General features: G+C 40.3%; 1 protein-coding gene across 8 annotated transcripts in view; it reads right to left on the bottom strand.

Annotated features, from left to right (window-relative positions):
* The window catches only part of TPST1 (tyrosylprotein sulfotransferase 1), a 63,656-nt gene that overhangs the window by 3,766 nt on the left and 35,849 nt on the right, over positions 1-24,041 (bottom strand). For 3 of the 8 annotated variants that reach the window (XR_004372880.2, XR_012657307.1, XR_012657309.1), the window contains 3 exons: positions 20,030-20,228; positions 6,144-6,194; positions 1,003-1,062 (listed from right to left, as the gene is read on the bottom strand). Coding sequence is in view for 3 of the 8 variants with exons in the window: in XM_075073911.1 (XP_074930012.1) it covers positions 1,018-1,062; positions 6,144-6,194; positions 20,030-20,228 (295 nt within the window). In the remaining 5 variants the exon portion in view is untranslated. Of the gene's footprint in view, positions 1-949; positions 1,063-6,143; positions 6,195-20,029; positions 20,229-24,041 lie in introns of all 8 variants that reach the window. The other 5 variants (XM_075073912.1, XM_075073913.1, XR_012657310.1 and 2 more) reach the window with 4 other exon arrangements.

Genomic DNA, 24,041 nt, shown 5'->3' with positions numbered 1-24,041 from the left:
GGCCTGTTGCAGGAATAGGGGAGTCAGGTTCTGGGGCCGGCGATGTGCAGGAGATCAGATTAGATGATCATGATGGTCCCTTCTGGCCTTAAAGTCTATGAATCTAAGATATTACCTCATCCACTTTATCTCTCTAAAGATTTTTTTCTGACTTCAGTTTATATGTTTCTCTCTTTTTGGAGAAACATAAAACTTACTTTTTTAAATTAAGCAGATTTAAATTAACTATCAGTTCTACTACTAAGAATTGGAAGAGTTCCATTTTAATTATCTGACTTGGAACACCACAGACATTTGCTGCAAGTTAAGGACCTAATTCTGCTGACTTAACAAACAGGTCAATTTTTTAAAAATAGGAATTATTTATTTTTTAAATAACTAATATTGTAGGCTTTAGGAAACAAGACCATTTAGGGTTTACAAAGTACCATGTCTATTTACTGTGCTTTATTAAGTATTTTAAAAATAGCTTAACTTCCACTATTCAGAAATTCAATACCACACAGGTACGTACTGCTAACTTTCTTTCTTTAGACACAACTGTGCATGTGTACTACATATACTGCAACTACACATGTAATATTGTAGCTTAACAAGTCTTTGTTATCATTCAGTTCTATGAATTAACCACTGCATACTTCTTCAAATCAGTTTGCTGAACTACTACTGCTAAAAATCTGACATTTCAATGCTTTTTCACCTTTAAGCTGCAATAGACACTTTGGCCAGCAGTTGAGAGCTGAGCAATACTATGAATACCGTGAGCAACAGCACATTTAGCTGAGTGGTGTCAGGTTGTTCATGGCTTTATATTAGCTAAGCACAGCTTGCAAAGCACGAACACTAACTGTCCAAAATGTAAGAACAGGCAGACACCCAGTAACAGAGCAAAGCCCAGGTTAGAGATCGCACATAAAGAAAGTTTATCAGAAAGATTGAAGGTGCCCACAGCTAAGAGTTTTATGGTCTGAAAACGTGAAACAGACACCACAGCTACTCTACTTTACTGGTCCATGTTCATTTTATCTTGCCACGGGGCTTCCTTTCTACTGTCTTCTTTGGCTGGAACAAAAGAAACCAATTTTGGTTTTTAAATAAAAAAATATTTTTAATTTGAACTGATGGGGCAAGTCGAAAGTTTAATTTCACATGCAATAAATTCTTCCGTGCATTTTCCTGAATCTCTAGTTTTAACATATCAAGAATAATTAAAAGTTATCCTTAAGAAAAATAGTTTGTTCCTATATTTTTGGATATTGAATTACAAAACGTGCCTATCCTTTTATCCTGAGAGTATGACACTGAAAGCATGAGCAAAGTTTCTGAAACACTGGTTACGAACATCACACTAACCTTCCCAATGACCGCAGGAGGTAAGCAAGTACAGTAAAAGCTTTTTTATCTGGAATGTTGGGGAGGTGCCAGTAAGTGAAAAATTCTAGTTAACTAAGAGAGAGGGAGTTTGGGTGCAGGAGGGGGTGTGGAGCTGGAGCTGGGGCACAGGAAAGGGTACGGGATGTTGCATCTGGGTAGCACTCACCTCGAGCAGCTCCCCAGAAGCATTGACATGTCTCTGCTGCTCCTAGATGGAGGCACAGCTAGGCAGCTCTGCATGCTGCCTCTGTCCATAGGCGCCACCCCCGCAGCTCCCATTGGCCATGGTTCCCGGCCAGTGGGAGCTGCAGAGCCGTGCTCAGGGCAGGGACAACGCACAGAGCTGCCTAGCCGCGCCTCTGCCTAGGAGCGGCAAGGACATGTCGCTGCTTCGGGGAGCCACGCACAGCCAGGTAGGGAGCCTGCCAGCCATTGACAGCGCATGAACCATTGGCTGGGGGAGACTAGCCCCTAGCTTGCTCCTTCTGCACCCCCCCTGCAAGAGCCTAAGATCCATCCCCCCCTGCAGCCACTGGTCCCCACCCCAGGCTAGCACCTCCGGCCCCGGAGCACCAGTGCTGCAGCCGCAGCCCTGGAGTGCTGGGAGGGCAGGCGCCACGGCCCCAGCCCCCAACTCAGGCTGGGAGGGCAGGTGCCACCGCACAGGGGCACTGAAGCCGCAGAGTGGAAAGCAGTGGGACTGGGGATGGGTGGGGCCACATCTGTCTGTTTGGGGAGGCACAGCCTCCCCCAGCCTATGATACCTGCCACCGATGCTGCTGGCCCCACGCAAACTGAACTATAAACTGGACTTCCAATAAAGGTCGTGAATGCCAGTTCATAGAGCTTTTCAGCTGCAAAAAGGCCAGACAGATCAGCTTTTCTTGTATATTATTAAAGGATAAGAAAACTGAGTAAGAGAGCAAAGTCACTATTTCCTAATTACCAGCGCCCTGATACTCTACAGGGTGACAATACTCCCTCTAGAGCACTGGCTCCCAAGCTTTTTTACTAAGGTCACCCACCAACTCCATTTTGTCTAATTTTCTGACCGTTCCAGGGTACAAATGGGGGATCCCCAAAATCACAGACCAGCATCCTCTTCCTTGCACTGCAAAGGGGACACTGACAGCCTGCAGCAGCTCCCTACAACCTGGCACCACAACCTTAATCCTGGACTAGGGCAGAAGGGAGGTCCAGGTGGAAGGGACTGGAGAGCAAGCCTGCTCCACACTCACCCCACAGTGGCAGGTCCTGTCACATGAGGCTGGGCCCAGCTCCCCATTCTGGGCATTGCCACCAGGCACGCAGGGTCACAGCACCATTCAGGTTTGATGCAGCCACCCCTTCACCATGACTGGGCCAAACAGCCATGGTGCTGCACCCCATGAGCCCTTCTGTCATGGTCAGGCCGACCCTACGTGGCACTGTGACCCTGTGTGCCAGATTGCGACACCCAGAGCAAGGTCCAGCCATGAGGGACAGGAGACACTGCTACAGGGTGAGCGCATAGCAAGCTCACTCTCCAACCCCCTCCTCCTAGCACCGGACCTGCGACCCATCTAGAATCTGCGCATGGCCCAATGGTGGGTCACAACTCACCATTTGGGAAATACTGCTCGAATGAAATGAAATTTCATAAGCACAGTGGGCTGAACCATTGTCCTGTGTGCACTCAAACTTTTTCAAATTGCCACTTATCTGACAGACAATAATACACATTATTTTACAGCATCAGTGTGAGGAAGGGGGGAAAAGATGAAGTGTTTTAGTGAGTTACCTAATTACCTGGTCTTCCCCAAATATGCAATTCTCTATGGCTCCCAGGTTCTTAGAACCACCATTTTTGTAGTAATGCTAACCTCAAGAAATCAAAAATCATGACTCACACCCCTAAAAATGAAGAGATTTTTATAGAAAAAATTATATTGTGTTTTTTCAGTCCGTCTTGATTTTTGAACTCCACTTACCCATCCCCAATGCGTGGGGGCGTCGCAATTAATGTTGTCCATTCTGCCAAATGTATTTGCCCCTGCTGCAGGAGCTCAAACATGCCTGCCCCCACCCCAGCAATTAATCCTGTCCCCCAGCCCTACCACAATTTTGCCCCCTCAGCACCCACCCCTATCAGTTCAGACCCCTTCATTCAGTTTAGATGCCCACCCCATCGGCCTCCACCCCGCTCAGTTCAGCCTCCATCAATTCATCTCCCACCTCTCCACAGCTATTCCTCTCCCTGTTCTATAGGGCGGAATCACATTAATGTTAGATCTTTTTCAATTTAACTTTTGTATTATTCTAACTAATTTTTCATGAACAAGCCCTAACATAATAATGACCAGCAATTCCAGCCTTTGGTATCTCAAGCACTTTGTATACAGATACATCACCAGAAGTGCTACCAGTTACAGGGGTCCTACCCTATAGCCCAGGGGTAGCCAACCTGAGCCTGAGAAGGAGCCAGAATTTAACAATGTACATTGCCAAAGAGCCACAGCAATACGTCAGCAGCCCCCCATCAGCTCCCCCACCGGGCTTCCAGCGCCTCCTACCCACCGGCAGCCCCACCCATCAGTGCCTCCCCCTCCCTCCCCACACCTCCTGATCAGCTGTTTCATGGCATGCAGGAGGTTCGGGGGCGGGGTGGGGAGAGAGAAGCGAGAACACTGCAGGCTCAGAGGATGGAGTAGGAAGGGGTGGAGTGGGAGAAGGGCCTGTGACAGAGCCAGGGGTTGAGCAGTGAGCACTCCCGGCACATTGGAAAGTTGGCCCCGGAGTCAGTGCCTATACAAGGACCCACATATTAACTTCTGAAGAGTCGCATGTGACTCCGGAGCCACAGGTTGGCCACCCCTGCTATAGCCTTTCCTCATGTAACTGTGATTGGGAATTTTCTCTAGGTCAGGACTGAGCCCATAATTTGTATGCATTCCTACGAACAACAACATGATCCATTTTTGTTTTCAATCCAACCGTGTAAAATTCTCACTCATCAGGGACAATGTTTTGTTTTCTTTTGGGTCTGCTTTGGTTTTGGTTTTGGTTTTGTAAAACAGGCAAGTAAAATATCATTAATATGTTAACTATCTTCATGGTAAAAGTGAGTGAGCATGTTTTCCTCCTGGGTGACACAATCTGCATGATGCTTTTTCAATGCCAGATTAACGGACTAGGACGAGGCACATTTAGATGCAGTCTTCTTCTCTTTTTTGTCATTAGATTCACCATATTAAAAGCAAAGAAAACATGTAGTTGATAATTTTATAACATGTATGTTTATTGTACAACAATTCCTCAGTGGAGATTAACCAGTTGAAAAATATATCTATTTGAGAGTCTATTTAAATTTCTTAATTCTTTAAAACTTGTTTGTAGTCACAAGACATCTACATATTAATCTAATGGAATTCTGAGAATTAAGTCCTACTTTCTCTTTGATTAAAGTAAAGGTCAATTAAATTATTAGCAGAAGACCAGAAACAGAACCCAGAATCTGAGATGCTGCACATAGAAATGGAAAAGCTTTGTTAGGTTTATATTGATACTAGACCTAGATCAGGCAGTCTCTTGGGAATTTATGTCTGAAGGACCTCAAGTCTGTTATTGAAACTACAAGGAAATACCTTCTCTAGTTATTATGCTCACATAGCCCCTATTCTAATTTCTTCAATACCCTCTATGACAGGACTGTGCCATGTATAAGCATCACATTATTAGTAGGGCTTAATACATAATTATATTACTATAGAATAGAACACACTTGACTACTTTGGCAGGATAATCCTCCCTATCTATCTATAAATAAATAAATGTAATTGTATTACAAGGTCAGCAAAACTCCCTGAACTAGTTAGCTGATGAGATTATACATCTTAATGTACTCAATTATAATTATAATTAAAATTGTGAAGTATATTAACTAGTTCAATGTTCTTAGTAAATGATGAGATAACTTATCTTTACTGCCCAGGACTGAACTGCTTTACTGAAGTGTGGCAAAACACTCTGGAGATAGCCTTGCTATCTGCCCTATACTTGATTTAGAATCTTTCAGAACAAGGCAACAGATAGCAAATTACATTTCTTTACTACCAACAATAATACATAACATTCCATTTAGAGGTATTTAGAATGAAACTTGGCCTGAATGGAAAAGTTCAGATCTGAAGTTTCTCAAGGTTCCAGGAACGTTTGGATCTGGCACTTTGTCTTGGACTCCTCTCTAGTTTGGACGTAGCGTGCTACATTCCACACCAGAGATGCAAACAGGCTCAGGAATAGTGTGGGGACGCTAGGACTCTCTAGGACCATGCACTAGCAAACAAGACATCAGGCAGAAAAAGTAGGCATGGAACTAATATTAAAAATAGGATACAAGAAGGCCCCAGCATGTAGAGGGGGAAAAATCAAATTACTCTAGACAGTGGGACAAACTATATACAATGCCCAGTTTATGGGACATACTTCATTAATCCAGATGAGGAAGTTCTCTAAAGTTCTGTAAACGCAGATATTTAAGCATTCCTTCAGAGGGAAATGAAGCATTATGTGGCTTCACAAATCTGACCATTCTTACTATCAGCTTCTGTCATGGAAGGCCTACCTATTCATATTACCTATGACTCAACCATACATAATCACACTGAAATGCAAAAATCAGTTCTCTATAAATGGATTGTTAATAAAGATGTCTATCACATCTCTCTTGCATTCACACACTTTCTCCATATCACTTCACCAGAGAGAAGGAAAACAATCCAATACTGTACCTGTGGCATTTCTTTAAGAAAATCAGGAAGCTGAAATTCACCTTTATAGACCTGGGGGAAAAAAAACATAGTAAAACTTTAAACAGATGCTATCATCATATTATGTTCAAACTGCTAACAGGAATTCTGTTCAATAAAAGATAGGTTAGTCTGGGTCATCTGGAACTAGTCATGCTAATCAGACATGCCTGGAGCATGGAGGATTGATTTAAATCAATGATTTTAATCAAGATTTAAATGACCAAACAGGAAACCTTGATTTAAATAATTTACTGTAATCGTGTTTTCCATTTGTACTTTTTAGCTGTTTTCCTAAAAAAAGCTGAGTCCCATCGACTGGTAACCACTAAAACATGTTGATTTGCAACTAAACATAGACTTTACACTAAATTTAGGCTTCTTTTAAGAACTAGTAGATCTCATTCTCACAACTAGTTTTTATTCATAGATTGGAAAAGGAAAACAAGATTTCCTGCTTTTTCAACTCCCAAATGGTTTGTTAACTTTGAATGTAGTAGTCATTGAACCAAACTAGTTGAATAAACTGAAATGAAGAAAATCTTCTCTCTGCACCTCCAGAAAAGGCTACTCCTGAATAATTGGCTTAGTACTTCAGTAAGCTCCGATTCCAGATGCTTAGTCACAAAGTTCAAACATGTACTTGTTAATATTATATTTGATATTTAAATTAATAAATTATAGTAAATTTAAGCCTTAACATAGATTGTCAAATTCAAATTTAATTTTAAATATGTTTATTTCAAAAAATAAAATGATTTAAACTTTTAAAAATCTGATTTAAATAAAAAAATATTGTATTTTCTTTTAAATCATTGATTTTTATCCATCAGGTTGTGGCACTTCTTATTTTAGAAATTCTCATTTTAATTCATGAATGAGAATGTGTGTTAGTCTGATCCAGTTCTACATCTTAACACACATTCTCCAGCTTATAACTCCATGATACCTACAAAAAGCCTGAGAATAGTTGAGCTGCTGATGTGCTGAGACCACTGCCTATCATGCTGACAAATATTGTTGCATTTTCTTATGCTCCCCAATCTGTCTGTACCCAAATGTTATTTCTCCTCTTACACTTGGCCTGGAAGCTTTTTGGGGCACGGGCCGTATTTTTGTGTTCCGTTTGTACCGTGCCTAGCACAATGGCAGCCTAGTTAGTCCATGACTAGAGCCCAGAGGCACTATGGTAATACAAACAATAACATCACATATTGACTGATTGTTCTGTTTGAGTGAGAAGTAATGGCATTTAATACAATTTTTATTTAAGAAACATCCACTAGGTTAATACATGGCAAAAATCATATATCCTACATTTGAAGTTTTCTCAGGGGACAAATTATGCTTGATGTAAGTCCGATATACCTTATTCACTATATATTAACTTAGCTATATACCAATATAAAACTGTCTTTTTTAAATCTGTCTTTCCTTACTATGTGGTGCCATGCAAAAATCTCTCCAAAATTAAAACCAATTACTAATTACAGAGTTAAAAAATGAGAGAGGAATTACGTACAATTTGCAGTAGGTTATCCTGACATGGCTAATATTGAACAGAAGGATCTTGCATCTACAGAATTGACAGTTTCCTGTCTGGTCTGAATGGGAGTCTAAAAGTCTGCAATATCTTACACTTATTTTTGAGCTCAGATTAGGAGCAGAACGGTCTCTGAAATAATTACTATGTCAGTACACTGCAGTGGCCTTGTCACTGAAGCTGAGTCAGCTCAGAGTTTCCTGTCTGCAAAATAATTCACCCCAAATATGACTGCAACATTAAACAATACAATTCATTTTGAATAAACTAAGCAAGCTGGGAGCTTTCACTACTTTATTTCCATAACTAGACTGGTTAAACACATGCAATGACCCAGACTTTACTAAAAAAAAACAACAAGGGAGCAAGGAATCATCTATATAAGTTGCAAAACCTTAAAAGTTGTTATCTCAAAAGGAGTGGACAAAGATAGAAGAACAATGGTAATCCACAATGATAGGCACAGCTCTCATTCACATTTTTGAAGCCATTTCCACAATAACCATAGCTTCCCACAATAACGTTAATGAAGGCTTCATTGGTCAAAAATTCAGCGTGTGGTCAATGAGATCCAAATGTATTGTAAACATCTGAGTTCAGCAGACTACTTCAGATTTTTATCTTTTAGTTAAACTGTTAAAATGAAGCTCATCTCTCTAGACAACAGCTAAGAAAGTGATGCATCAACAATGTTGTCACATTAACACTACAAACAATTTATTCACCTATCCACAACATGAAACCATTTTGGCTAATTTCATATCCATGAAAGAAATTGAACTGCCTCAGAAGCATTAGGCTATGAAGTTCCATATTAATGTGATTTTTTAGTAGAAGAAAACATAGCTCATGAAAACAATATAGAGATTTGTTACATCAGTCAAAATTAGCAAAAAGTGGAAAAGACTAATAGCCACGAAAGTCACAATCATCAGCTCAGTTATTTCCAAAATGCCCAAACACTAATTAACTCAGTGTACTGAGCTTCTGTGAGGTAGTAAATATTCCAACCTGCAGGTTAAAATGTCAATATAGTCCAAGCACCACCACTATGTTACTCAATATTTGTTTAATGAAAAGGAGCCCATTTAAACAGGATTAATAATAGTGTTGGGTCAGGATTTTAATGCAGATATAATTCTCTCCCTGTTACATTTTGCAATGTTTTATTTGGTCAGTTCAGTGTACAATGTTAAAAATTTGACAAAATAAAATTCTCATGCAACAGAGATACAGCAACAGGACCTGGAAGACAGCTGTGCAATTATTCACATACTATCGAAGACAAATCCTTCTTAGATAGTATTTTAATATTATGGTAGAGTTCAAGATGCAACAAAGCCTCTAGTCACACAGCATTATCCATTTTCCATAAACATAACTGGGCACAGCAGATCAGATTACTGCCAATAAAAGTGATACTGTAATTTGCTACATGCTTCGTTTTTGTAATGTAGATACTGAAGAAAAACTAGTTTTGGTTCAGACAGACATTTTAAATATTCATAACCTAGGAGATTCTTTGCTCCCATCTGTCATGAACAGTCAGTTTCCTATTGTGAATTCTTATCCACAAAACAGATAATCTAAACCAAAATGCTCATGTGATGTTACATAAAAAGCACCAATACTGCAACATTGTCCAAAAATAATGCAAGAGGAGATTTGATTAGGAGTTTTCAAAGATTAGGAATTTGGGAGGGTTTTTACAGATTAGGCTCTTTCATACTAATACATGCATTCTACAAGTGAGACAGCCAATAAAACAGGATGTACCTTGTATTTCAACATTTGCAGCTCTAGTTCCTTTTAGGCACTACCAGTTCAAGATCTAAACATCACTTGTAAGTATTAATAAAAAAGTTAGTTTATGCAGAACCTGTTGCCCTGAACAAAGTTACCTTCTGAAGTCAGGAAACCTACCTAGATACCATTTTCTCCCCCCAGAGGTTTGTTAAAGATATTCAAAATATGAACATCTATTATAAACTTGTTCTATTTTCTCATACAAATCACTGCTCACCTCCTCTAACCTCTCCCAAGGAGATGGCAGAAAACATGCAATCCTCACGGAACTGGAGAGTTGCCTGAATAGGATTCTACTTAAACAGTGTGCAAAACATAAAAGCACACACTGGCTACGGGGTGGGGTTTTACAACAGTAGATCTGAATTTCATACAATTTGGCAATTTTTTTTAAAACAGCCAAAAGTAAACTGCATGCAGTATTTCGATGCAGGATGGAACTAACATTAATGGTTTCCTTGTAAAGTTCTTAAAAAGGTTTATCGAAAAAAAGCTTGCAAGGAAAAATGAGATATTGCTTTCTGAGGTTGCTGACCTGTCACTCAACTACTTATCATGGTAAGGAGAGGTGGGGGCTAAGCTTTTCCAGAAGCATCAGATTTATGCACCAATTTTTCTTAGATATCAAAATGGTTGAGATTCTCTATTCCATCCTAGTAGATGACATTCACCCAACACAGTTACAGGATTGTGCAGCCATAGTTAGCCCTGCTCTGATCCCTGTAAACCCCAATATAGGGCCATTCTGGCTTGTGCGGCAAACCAGATGCAGACCTGAGGAAGATGCCGTAACTTAGAATGGCTGCCAAGATGCTAAGTTACACAGGTGCCATTTTGGCTCCCAGAGAAGCCCAGAAAAATCAGAGGGCTATAAACAATCTTGACTCTCGCCCTCAGCTGCACCTTGTGTACTGCATTTCCAGAGAGTTCTACAAGAGTCTTGGCCAGAATGTGCAACATACAGCATCTTTCTTCTTTATAATTTCTCTGTTTCTTACATGGCACCATACGGCACCATCAGTAGTTTTTCCGGAAGCAGACTTATAATTAAACGAGCTGTAGTTGTAGTGAAATAATGTATTTAATTTAATAATTTGTATAAAAACATTATTTCCCCTGCCATTGCTGGAGCAGCTCTGCAGCCAACCGCTCAGCGGCCCTGCAGCCAGCCACACTGGCTGCTGCTGGAGCAGCTCCAGGGCCAACCACAACAGCCGCTACTCGGGTGTCCCTGGGCAGCTGGCCAGTGCATCTGAGTTGAGAGCACTGTCCAGAGCGGTCATAATGGAGCACTCTGGGATAGCTCCCAGAGGCCAACACCATCCAATTGCGACAACATTACCCCAATTCGACCCAGCAAGGTCGATTTCACCGCTAATCCCCTCATTGGGGGAGGAGTACAGAAATCAATTTTAAGAGCCCTTTAAGTCAAAAAAAAAAATAGGGGCTTCATCGTGCAGACGGGTGCAGGGTTAAATTGATTTAACGCTGCTAAATTCAACCCAAACTCGTAGTGTAGTCCAGGGCTAAGTCCTAGAGGTTGGTCTAGGAAGGTCTACCCTCAGCTATTGGTGATATGGTGGGAGCCCTGTAATTCCACAATGGAACCAGTTAAACGCCTTGTGTGAGAGAGCAGGATATAAGCATGTAGTGCCCTTCCCCAGTAGTAATAAAGTTGTATCCTGCTTCCTAAATCCATCCCGTAGGTCTGTGGTTCATTCCCCCCTGTGTCTGGATCAAGACCCTGTATTATGGCAATCTATTAAGCAAGGAGATTTGGGAACTGCTCCTTCAAATGCCAGTCAAAACCACTTCTTCAGTCACATGGGGTCATTAGAGAAGGCGAAGACATTAGAGAAGGGTATCGTGTTTTACTTTAAATGGAATCATTTCATTTTCTTAAATTAAATCTGTTACTGTAACCGGGCGAGCTCACCCCCGCGGTGCCTCCTGCTGGTTGTGTCAGGGAATTAGCTCACATACACAGCTCGGAGCGCCCTCTGCAGGCCGGTGATCCGCCTTCTGGCTTCCGCTACTGGCCCCGTGTCCCTCCCTGGACCCCAGTGCCTCCTTCTCTGTGGGGTTCTGCCCCCTGGCAGTAACCCCTTTCTCTTAAGGGTTTCCCCCTCCTGGGAACCCCCCCACTCTATCCCCACTTTGCCTCAGGGTCTTGGCAACTGCCCAGTCATTAGCTAGCCCCACGCCCTGGGGCAGACTGCAGTGCTAGCCTCTCATCATCGGCAAAGGGGTTGGACCTGCTGCCTTGGCCTACCCCTGGGTTGCACCCTGCAACCCCGGTACCTCTTAGCCTACTCCTAGGCTGCAGCCTGGGGCTTTCCAGGCAGGAGCTCCCCGGCTCCGCTGCCTTCCCCAGCCCTGCTTTACCCTGGGTACCTTATCTGGTCCCTTGTCGCAGCCAGGCCCTTCTCCCTCTGAATGCAGAGAGAGACTTCTCCGGCTCCTGACTTCTCTGCCCTTTTATAAGGGCCTGTGGCTCAATTTTGGGCGTGGTCCCAGCTGCAGCCACTTCCCCAATCAGCCCAGCCTAAAAGGCTGCTTTCTCCAGCCCCGGCCCCTTCCCTGGGCTGTTTTAACCCCCTCAGGGCCGGAGCAGGGATCCACCCTGCTACAGTTACTATTCCAATATTTTAATTGTGTGATCACAGTCACTGTTAAGATTTCCAAGCAACTAATATTCAGCGGAATATTAAAGAAGTTAAGAAGAGAATTGGCACCTGATATTTTCAGAAATAAAAGTTTCAGAAATATACTGAACCTTCCACTTTGAGATGGATTGTTTTCTGGATAAAAATCTCCATAATAAAATCCACAAGCTGGGGTTGTCCTACAGCAATTTCAGAAAACAATTGTTCCAATACAAAACAGCATGGCAGCAATTTACATGTACAAGAAAATCGATTTTGTTTCATTTTATTTTATAAACTACTGCAAATTCCATTGTAGAATTTGTCTTGTAAAGCATAGCAACAACAAAGCCTTTTAACCTTTTTTAAAATCAGGTGTTTACAAATATTTTAAGAAACTATTTTAGATAAGCAAAAAAAAAAATTACACTGCAGACTGCAAGCAGGAACTAAAGAAGCAAACTCATTTAACATAGGTCACTGAACAGTCACCAGATGGCGACTTATAGTAATTAAACTTATACTCCAGTGGTGAATAGCTCAATATCCTATTATTAATCAGGGTTAATTTCTCTTTTCCAAACCATACAGACATTCCTGTGGAGAGAATGGAGGCAGTGGCATATCTACATTTAAAAAGCTCAAAGAAGAAATTTAACAAACAAACAAACTATACCAAAGGAGTCACAGGAGATTTGCAGGTTCTCTTCAAGGAAATCCCTCTCTCATGGGTGACCACTTAGAACAGTGTTTTTCAAACTGTGGGTCGTGGCCGAGTACTGGGTAACAGTATGTAAGGCACTGGGTCGCCTTGCTCTGGTCAGCACCACCGACCGGGACGTTAGAAGTCCCACCAGGGGTGCTGCCCAACTAAGGCAGGCTACTGCCTACCTTTTCCGACACTGTGCTGCACCCTGGATGCGGCCAGCACCAGGTCCAGCTTCTAGGCAGGGGGCTAAGGGGCTCCACGCGCTGTCCCCACCCCGAGCACTGGCTCCACAACGGTGCCTGTGGGTGAGAGTCACACTTCTGGCTAGGAGCCGGACCTGTTGCTGGCCACTTCTGGGATGCAGCATGGTCTGCAGTGCCAGGACAGGCGGGAAGCCAACCAGCCTCTGCACTCCAGCTGCGCTGTTGCCAAAGGTAAGTCTGCACCCCAACCCCTGGCCCAGCTCTGAGCCCCACACAATTCTGGAACCCCTTCCTGCACCCCAAACCCCTCATCCCCAGACTCACCCCAGAGCCTGCACCCCCAGCCCAGAGCCCTGACCCCCTCCCGCACTCCAACATCTTGCCCCAGCCTAGAGCCCCCTCCCACACCCTGAACCCCTCATTCCCGGCCCCACCCACAGCCCTCACTTCCAACCCCAACCTTCTGCCCCAGCCCTGGGCCCCTCCCACACACCAAACCTCTTATCCCCAACTCCGTTGGGTCATGGGCATCAACTATTTTCTCTAACTGGGTCCCCAGAAAAAAGTTTGAAAACCACTGACTTGGTTCTTGTACTCTAAGATGCAATTTTGTTTTTGTTTTTTTTCAGTTTAAAAGTTAGAGCAAAGAACACAAGCCAAAATACACATAGCAAAATGCTTCTCTGGCCACCAACACCATCCATTCGCAGCTTAGCTATAGCACAATCATGGCCTTGATTCTGGTCTGTTCCACAGCTACATCTCATGGCTGCATACCTTACACAAATATACACTATATCTTTTACAAGACAGAGCTGCTCTACCACACTGGTGTCAGATGCACTATTTATAATGCTTTGGGATCATTATTGCAGAACACTGCCTTTTAAATAAAAAATAAGGACAAACACATGATCTCTAATATAGTGTCTCTCAGTTGATAACACTAGCATAACACTGAGGAAATGTCTTCAAGAGCCAAGCTGGGGATAAGCTGTGTCTTTGGAACAGAAGGGTTGATAAAACTCAATTTCTTTTTCCAGCTATTATGACCAGTCAATAGAATTTTCGGTGACATGACAGAAAAAAATATAGCTTGCAGAAGTTATTATAAGGCCCACCAGTAAGCAGCCAGGCAGAACCCCCACGCGTTTTCCTCTAAGCATATGTAAGTCGTCTTCTCACAATCTCTTTATGGTGAACATCGGAACCTTCAGGAATTGTCAAAAGAAATTACTGGAATATGTAATACTGTGTCCACAAATTCATTCAATGTGGAGTGTGTGCCAAAAAAAACTGGAGTAATATGTTACAGATGTGAGAGGAAACTGCACAGCCAGTCATAATACAAGGCTAAGCCAATTTCAACTGGGCATAAGTCAAAATCTAATAGTCACAAGGAACCCACCAGTTTTTGCTATATTCTATTCAACTCTTAACAGATGCCTCTGTGAAGTTCACTATTCTGACTGAGCTACAGACACATCTGATAGTCTTAAAATATAATGAAGTGATTCTAATACCTTATATTCTTCACTTAATAAATGGGCTACTAGTTTGCAGCATTTCAGAAAACACCAATTATTAATATTTTATGTGTACATGTGAACTCAATTACAAACGATTCCTTTGTGCATGAGGATATGGAATCTGTTTACCTCTTATATTTCTAGAAAAAGCCACTGAACGTTTAACTATAAATATATCAAACTTGAGTCACTGCTAGGTGATCCTTGAAGTAAAGTGGATGAGCACAACAAGAATACCAAAAGATTTCCTTATATAATAAAAAAACTCATAAAGCACTAAATTATCCGTAAATGCACAGAAAGCTAGCGTTGAAGTCAACAGGCGCCATGTATGCATCAAGGGACAGACGTATTTTTATTTATTTGTTCCTCTGTATGCATTGATCTATATGCAACACTATTCAGACTCTAGTGGCACACATCTTCCACCTCAGTACTCAATGCCCTGCATAAGAATGTATGTCTTACATGCATCCACATAGTACAGGACAAGCATGCAAAGCCCAACGTGAAATTAATGAAGCAATTAGTCCATAATGAAAAACAGTTGCTTGCAAGATCAATAATTTATTATTAGCAGAAATATCTTCAGATAAAGCTAAGGTACAGATTATAATTTGTGAAACATTATTCAAATGAGTGGCACATTGTCAGGAATGGCAAATTATAAGCCACTGAAAAACTGCTATGCAAGATTTTTACTCCTCCAAAGGCAACTTAAAAAAAAAACAAAAAACTACCTTGCTTTTAAGATTTGTAAAAGTTAATTACTCTTATTTCTTACTTGTAGATGTGATATGTTCGTAGCCTTGTCTGTCCTTGTAGCTGCTCCTTCACAGAAATTTTTTTTCTTAGCATGTGCTAATAATAATCTATTTCTTTCAAATAACGTAGGTCTGAGAGAAAGGCATCCCAAATTACTTAAGAGCTGATAATCATCCTCAATTTTTTAATCTTCATTTCCAAACTCCTTATACAAATATCAATCATTCACATCCAGCTCACCAATACCTACAACTGAATCCTCTGTCTTCACCATATCCTATTCACTTGCTGGGAATGTTAACATTCATTTCCTATGTCATTCTTTGGATGCTTTCCCAACAACTGGAATAGATTGCCATTGAGGTTACGCTGCCAGATACTGTAGGACAAAAAGTTCTTGCTGTTGAAATGAAGCCCCTCTCAGGTTTCTCTTAACCTGAGTTTGTGAATAAATAACTTTTCACAAGTTATAATCTGTTCCATTCAGCAATATGGACAAATGGGTTTTGGAGATTAAAAGGCGAGTAGGTATTACTATTCATGAAGACAAAAGCCTTCAGTCACCAATGGAAAACCCCAATCAAACAGAAAGTCACTGAGGCAGCAAAGCCAGCCTCTACTAACAACATAAGTTATCACAAGCATGAAGTAGAGAGGTAATTATTCTTATTACAAGCAGCTGTAATTATTTTTCAGCAGGTGCCTCCAGGGATAAGCAGTACTACTTAATTTAACTACTTACATTCCAACAGAATCAAAATCATAAGGCAAAGTAAAAATCTCACTGTTTGGGTTAATCAGCATCAGATTCTGTTGCATCTTTTGTCTATTCTTCAAAGAACAGCAAAGCATATGATAACCTGACATTTCAGTCATCCTGGGAGTTTTTCCAGAGCCTGCTTTTTAAATCCACCCCAAGTATTTTGCATAGGACATCTGTAGCACTCTACTCCTGCCAAACCAGAGGCAAAAGACTGAGCTCAAAACTCAAATTTGGCAACCAGGCCAGCCAGCTTTAAAGATTACTGTCCTTAAAGTTAGGGGAACTAGTTTTAAGTCTGGTTACTTACACAAAGGAAATGAGCTAAGGCCTGAAAGTTAAACCCTACGCATGACGGAATAGAAAAAATGAGCTGCCAAACTACAGTAAAGGCTTTTAAAAAAAAATCTACTCTTGACGCAATAGTGAACAAAATTGATTTACAAACTATACTAATGTCACAACCTATCAGTACTTGATAGACTTTTCTTAAGTGATAAAGATAAAGAAAGTCTATTTAATTAAAATGGGGTACCAGCCTTCCAAATAATTGCTTTTTACTGAATGGGGGCGGTGCCTTTCACACCAAAATCACTAAGCCCTTGTCTAAATAAGACACAGAGTTAGGTTAACACTATTGTAGCAAGAACCATAATTCGTTACACAGCTACTATCATGAATTTCTTGGCTGATGTAGCCAAGTCTTAAAAGTAATTCCCACAGCCCACACTGGATACTATTTGTAACAACAAACAGTATTTCATACTAAACAACAGAATAAGTTGTGTATATTACGATATTTAGAGTGTGTTTATGGAATATTTTCTAGATCACCAAATGTTACACAATTTTACTGTTATTTATGATTTACTCTTGAGAAAGCCAGGAAAAAATTTTCCTTCAATATGATATTACTGAAACCATTACCATCTAATCTATGTATAAATTCAAAAATACCACTTATTCAGATATGTAAATAGCCAGGTTTATAGACTATGCATCACTTATTTAACAAAGGAAAAAAGGTTCTTCCTATCAGTTTGGAGTCTGTACAAACAATCCACACTGATTACCTAAATATTTACATGTAAATGCCTTTTCATCTTTAACAAAATACATTGTTTCACAAATTTTCACAGCAGTCAAACATCTTCCTGCTTTCCACTAAGCTCCGAATTTGAGGAATATAGTCTTCTGACCTGCAAATCTGTAACTGGCTTACTTTTATGCCATTTTTACATTTTTTAGACAGACAGACATGTATACATACATTCTATATATGGAATATATATCAGTATTCTAATATATGTTACACTTTGCCGTTAAATGGCTTAAAAATAAAGTGACAAGCCTTAGGGAAAACCATGAGGCAGGCTAGAAAGGCAAAGAAGGAAATGTGAGATAGCAAATATATAAGACCCAACATGAAGGATTAGTCTTTTTAATTGTACTAATTTAATTTTCTGCTAAAATGCACATAAATTAAAGAGGTAGTCATTTAATTTCAGTGTTCTAATAATAAACAGTCCATTCTAGCTCTGCTCTTGGAATTGAATTTACTTACTGCCTTATTAGGCTTCAGTTTAGGAGGGATTAAACCTTACAGTAAACATTTAAATTTAATATGCAAATAAACCCAAAACTACTATTCAGCATTGGTAGCTGTACCCCTGGTGTAGTGAACAACTATATTTATGGGAAATTCATGATTTGTTGCCTTATAAGTAGGACCCTGCCAATTTACGGTCCATTTTGGTCAATTTCATGGTCATAGGATTTTAAAAATCATAAATTTCACAATTTCAGCTATTTAAATCTGAGCTGAGGACACGTTGTTCTATAAAAATAGTTGTCAGCTATAAAAATGTTGGCACACTGTGGGGCCATGCAGATACCCATAGCAGTCCCACTGACCTGAAGGTATAAATTGTCTCCAAATCTCAACAGTCTTTATGCATAAGAATAAACGGACACAAATCTGATATCAGGAATCACAACATTCAAAAGCCAGTAAGAGAACACATCAATCTCCCTGGTCACTCACTAACAGACCTAAAAGTGGCAATTCTTCAACAAAACAACTCCAATAACAGACTCCAATGTGAAACTGAAGAACTGGAATTAATTTGCAAACTGGACACCATCAGATTAGGCCTGAATAAAAACTGGGAGTGGTTGGGTCATTACAAAACCTAAATCTAGTTTCCCCAACACTAATTTCCCCCTACAGTTACTCACAACTTCCTGTCAACTGTCTGAAAAGGGCCACTCATTACCATTTCAGAAGTCATTTTTTCTCCCTTGGTATTCTGCTGTTAATTGAATTGTCTCGTTAGACTGACATCACACTTGGTAAGGTCACTCACATCTTTCCATGTATTTATACCTGCTCCTGTATTTTCCATTCCATGCATCTGAAGAAGTGAGTTCTAGCCCACAAAGACTTATGCCCAAATAAATTTGTTAGTCTCTAAGGTGCCACAAGGACTCCTTGTTTTTACTGAAGAGAAGATTCCCAAATGATGATGTAGAAGATGAGCTGAAATTACATGAGGAAAATGTGAAGCGTAACACAGGAATTGAAGTTATAAAGAGGACTGAAATCAACTGTTCTCCACATGCACTGAAGATAGGACAAGAAGTAATGGGCTTAATCTGCAGCAACTGAGATTTAGGATAGCTACTAGGAAAAACCTTTCTATCTGTAATTAAGCTCTGGAAGAGGCTTTCAACGGAGGTTGTGGAATCCCATCATTGGAGGTTTTTAAGAACAGGTTGGATGAACGCCCATCAGGAATGGTCTAGGTTTACTTGGTCTTGCCTCTGTGCTGTGACCTGGACTTGATGACCTCTCGAGGTCCTTTCCAGACCTACATTTCTAGGATTCTTAATGTTGTAAACAGGATCCTGCTCAACCATTGAATTAACTGGGAATCTACTGTTACTGAAAGAAAGGCTTTGGACTTCCCTAATGTGTTTCCCCAAAGCCCCACTCCTTGCCAGTCAGATCAAACTGGAGCGAGAGGGAAAAGTTGGCTAATAGTTCTGTGGAAAAACAGCCCTCAGAGAGAGAGAGAGAGCCTAAGGAAACCTCTGCCACTGAGTTTGGAGAGTCTCGGGAGCATCTTCGTTTTGCACTTCATCCCATAAAACTATGAAGTGCCAACAGGAGAAAGGAGAAAAACTTCTTTTCTGCCTCTGAGACTTGGAAAATGCAAAAGAAAACAAGACACAAAGCAACTCCAAGCTTGACAGAGCAATAGATTCCCATAACACAGAAACAAATGGTTAATGAAGAACAAGAGTTTACAAAAGCATCTCTGTAATTTGAGCTTTAAAGAGGAGCTAGAAATATTTATATCCATGAATATTTATATCTGAGCAACCTGAAGCAAGAGTATTTCATTCTCCTGCTTTGCAGATGAGTCCCTGAGGAGCTCAGGAAGGATTTTCCTCCTTCCCTTAAGTATACTCAGTTAGCTAGGTGCATCATGGGAGGCCAGAGAGTGATTTACCTTCTCTAAAACCATTGGGAGGCAGAAGCAGTGGTCTGATAACCAATAGTAAATCTTATAGTCTTATACACTTTCCTATAATACTCAGCACTGAAGCTCTTTAGCAGTTCCCTGCATGCCAGTATGTTGGAAGTAGCAATGAAGGGGGTCATTTTCAAAGCCATAATGGGCTGTTAGGCACCCAAGTCACATTAAAAGTCAATGGGAGTTGCATGCCTAACTATTCATAGTGCCTATGAAAATCTCCACCAAAAGCTCTTTTAAAGGTTGCCGTTATGAAAACGGTAAATTACTGTTTTATAGTCCACATTAAAACAAAAACTCCTCAACATTTCTTTCATAATGAAACATGCGCTTTTAGCCAACTAGATTTCATACAGAAAAATACCTTACCCTTCGTGTGTTTTCAAGAACTTTTTGATCTGGCTTTCCATAATTTGGTGGATTGGCATATGGATCGTAGCCAAGTTTCGCTAACATTGGTGCAATCACTGGCATGTCTTGTAAAACATCTGACGGTATTTTCCCAACCCATTTGGACAAAGCTTCTACGTTGACCGGTTTAATTACTTGATCTGTAGATCTTTCAACTCTGCAAAAAGAAGAAGTAGTAGTTACTATTTTTCACCCAACAGTTTTTACTGTGTAACTGGCATTAAGATCTTTTGGTCTTTTTATAATTGCATGTTTACATAAAGCTGTTGGGAGATAAGGCATTGCTCCATACATACACAGGGACAGCAAGAAAACAGGAAAAATCGGGGTTTGTTGTTTGTTTTTTCTCCTGGACCATAAGTAGGACTCAGAAGGATTTATTTTTATTTTTATTTTTATTTTTTTTAATCTGGTGTTACCCGCTCTTTTCCACAGTCACTTCTTCCCTGGATAAGAACATGTACAACTCAGCTTTTTATTACGGGTTAAGAAAAACTGACACACTATGTGCTAATAAAATGCTGACTCCCAGCTATTTAATATATGGTCTGCAGCACAGACTGAATTGTTCTAGGTTCTCTCATGAAGTAAAATACTTGGATTCATTTTCCAAACTTTCTTTCCAATTAGAAAAGTACACAGTTCCTTAGATGTTAGTATTCATCTTTTTTCTGTGAAAACAGATTAAAATCAAAACCTTTGCATAAAAAGTCCCTCGGGGGATATTTAACTCCTGTACCATAAGTAATACCACATGGTATGTCATCACACATCTGCAATTCCAACTGAATAGCTAAACATGTATGGGAACTATTGCTAAATATACAGCTGTCATGTCTGCCTACAGTCAGTGTACTACCTGTATCTAACTTACTGAGGTAAAGCATTTTAAGCACAAAAGGCTCTGCCTACGCTCTAATACCTAGCTCCTGTTACAGAAGTTTTCTTCAGTACATTTCAAAGCACTTTACAAAGACAGTAATCATTATCCTCCTCCCCACTTTACAGGCAGGGAAACTGAGGCACAAGGGGGCAAAGTGATTTGCCCATGATCACAGGATAGGCCATAAAACCAAGTTCTAGTCTACATTTAAATACCAAAACACAAGAACAGTAGCCAAACTCTTGCTCTGTTAAAAAGACCCCTCCCTACCAGAACAAACTGGAAACAATGCAAGTTAACGGAGCATGGAGATTCCAGGTAAGACTCAGCAATTGGTAACTGACTCAGAATTAAGACAGCAGATATCTCCTGAGAAAAATAAACAGAAATTTGGTGGAAGAGGCCCTGTAGTTTCAAGCTAGGGGGTCAAAGTGCCATAACTTCATTGACTTCAGTCACTTTACAATAATAATGAGCTTATCTAATTAACCTGATAATTGTGAGAAGACACTGACCGGTTTTTGCCTCATAGGTAATGATTATAATTACTGATTCATAAGCAGCTAGTTGACTTTGAGGCTGTCTGGTTTGGAGAAGTATTCTATTAAAATTCCCAATTTTCTGGAGTCCAAGGTCAAAGTTTTCAAAAGCACATGCCTAAAAATGAGACAATTAAATTCATACTTAAGCACCCAAAAATGTAGTTTGATTTTGAATTATGCTGAACACCCAGCACCCCCACAGATTACAGTGAAAACTAATGAGTGTCTATTGATTTCAGTGGAAGCTATGAGAATCCCTTCTAGTTTTGAAGTAAGCCATCACAAACGGATGCCAGTGAGAAACAGGTTGCTTTTAGTACTTCTCTAACTTGCTGCAGTTTTAAATGAAGTAGTGTACACTAATTTCCCACTTAGAGAATCATTAGAATTGATTTTAGGAGGACTGAGATGGCAAAGCACATACAGCACAAAGCATCATGACATCAAAAAATATGCAGAGATGGGACAGTACCCAAAAGATGAGCACAACCACTGAAGTTGACTCTTACAAGCATTCTGCTTTTGAAGGTTCTGATGCCTTTAAAGACTGACAGAGGGGGGAAAAAAACCACACACACACACACACAAAACAGATCAAATCTGAAATGCCTCTCTCAAAATTAGCAAAGATTGACTTGTCTTTGAACTCTGATTCTAAACAACAAGAAGTGTTGCAATAAGATCTATGTAAACTGGATTGGCTAATAATTGTTTATTCAATACCACGATGGAACCCCAATCAGAGATCAGGCCCCGGAGGGCTACTGTAATGTAAGTAACATACAGGGCACTTAATGAATGCCCTGTAGATAACAAACAGCACTTCAAACTTTAAAGATAAAAATCCATGTCCTGCCCCTTGCCTTTTTCATCATTTACAGCAACAACATCAGCATAGAACATTTCCTGACAGTTAACAACAGCCTGGGGTTAATGCCAGAAGTACATTAGCTCCTCCCACACAGTCATTAATTCCCAGAAAACACTGCACAAATTTGTTTTTGCTTAAGTAAACCATGTCTCCACAGAAAAATATTTAACACAGGAAAAAAGGGACAAGACCAGGAAAAGAACCTTAGTCTAGAGCATCTGAGTAGGAAGTCATGAAAATGAGGGAGGGAGTTAAGAAACACACACACACACACACACACAATGGCAGTTCCAGGTCCCACTTGAAAAGTGCAGTAAGATCTGAAACAGTGAAACAGCTGATATGTAATCCAGCGCTAACCAGAAGCACTTCTGTCTCTGCATGGCAATAACAAAGAAAAAAAATGATCTGCAAAAAAAGAATATCCCCGTACTTTTTCTGCCTACTCAGCTATTTTCACAATAACCCTAAAAAGATTTGTTAAAAAAAAAAAAAAAACTCTTGCCATCTATTGAAAAAGGAATGGCATATTCTTTGCATTTTGTCCACAGTCTGCTTTCAGTTAAGTGGCAAATGCCAGGCATTATTCGATACTCCTTATGGGTTGACTACTACATCAACAATGTCATTCCTTAAACAGCCATGCTGCTACTACTTGAAACCACAGGTTTTGAGCTACTACAATCCTGACAATATACATCTTTAAAGACCTTTTTAATATTATACTAGTTAGACAGAAGCAGACTGAAATAAAATTGTTTATTCCTGTTCTTTTAATATATGAGGCTCTAGCAGATCAGCATAAGAAACTAGAAGAATGAAGGATGGAGAGATGTAGTCGAAGGAAAATGCAGACAAAGACTAAAAAACCCATAATCCCTGCCATTACTCACGGTGCAAAAGTGGAGACACAAACCAAGTAGAAATATATAATCAGATTGTGTCTAGCTATCAAGTTATACCGATAGGAGTAGCATGCAGGGTGGAAACTGCACACAAAACTAGGAGGAAGAAAAGAAGGTGAAGGCAAGAACATCTTGCCCAGATGTCTGCAAACACTTATTGAAAGTGACCAATATATCTGTGAGAGAAACAGCCTTTCATGAGAATATCAGGCTCTATATGAACAAACTGAAAATCTTAAATGAGTTTCAGCTTCAGTATTTTAAAGTAAGCTCCTCTATAATATGGTGAAACTTTCAGGACATACTATGTCACTGTAGCCTACTTCTAATAACAGGAAGATAAGATTAGATAAAGTGAATTTGGTCATCAACTCACAATTTTATTTCCAATTTTTTTTTGGCTGGGTGAAATAATTGCCTAACTTGTACTTTTGTAAAGCAGATGATCTGTTTTCAGATTTTCACCAGCACAAAAGGTGCACTCTTCTTCTCCTCAAAAGTGGTTTTATGTCCAATTTGGATTTTGGGGGGAGGGCGAGGATAAGAAGGGGGCGTCTGGACTGTTCAGTCTCGTGTGGTCATGTAAAACCCCAAAACTTGTTAATGGGACTATCTTCTGAATTGACACCAGCTAAAAGAGACTACTCCCTGGACCCATTGGACATGGTTACATGGTCCTTGGTAGGCAGAGCATCAACCTGACTTTTCCAAAGATCTTGGCGACAGTTGCTACACTAGAACGGGCTTAGAAGTGAAGTTCACAAGCTAA

This window comes from Chelonoidis abingdonii, chromosome 20, assembly GCF_003597395.2.
Source record: "Chelonoidis abingdonii isolate Lonesome George chromosome 20, CheloAbing_2.0, whole genome shotgun sequence".
Lineage (NCBI taxonomy): Eukaryota > Metazoa > Chordata > Testudines > Testudinidae > Chelonoidis > Chelonoidis abingdonii.
The sequence above is the reverse complement of the archived record's forward strand: the minus strand, read 5'-3'. Positions and strand labels throughout refer to the sequence as shown.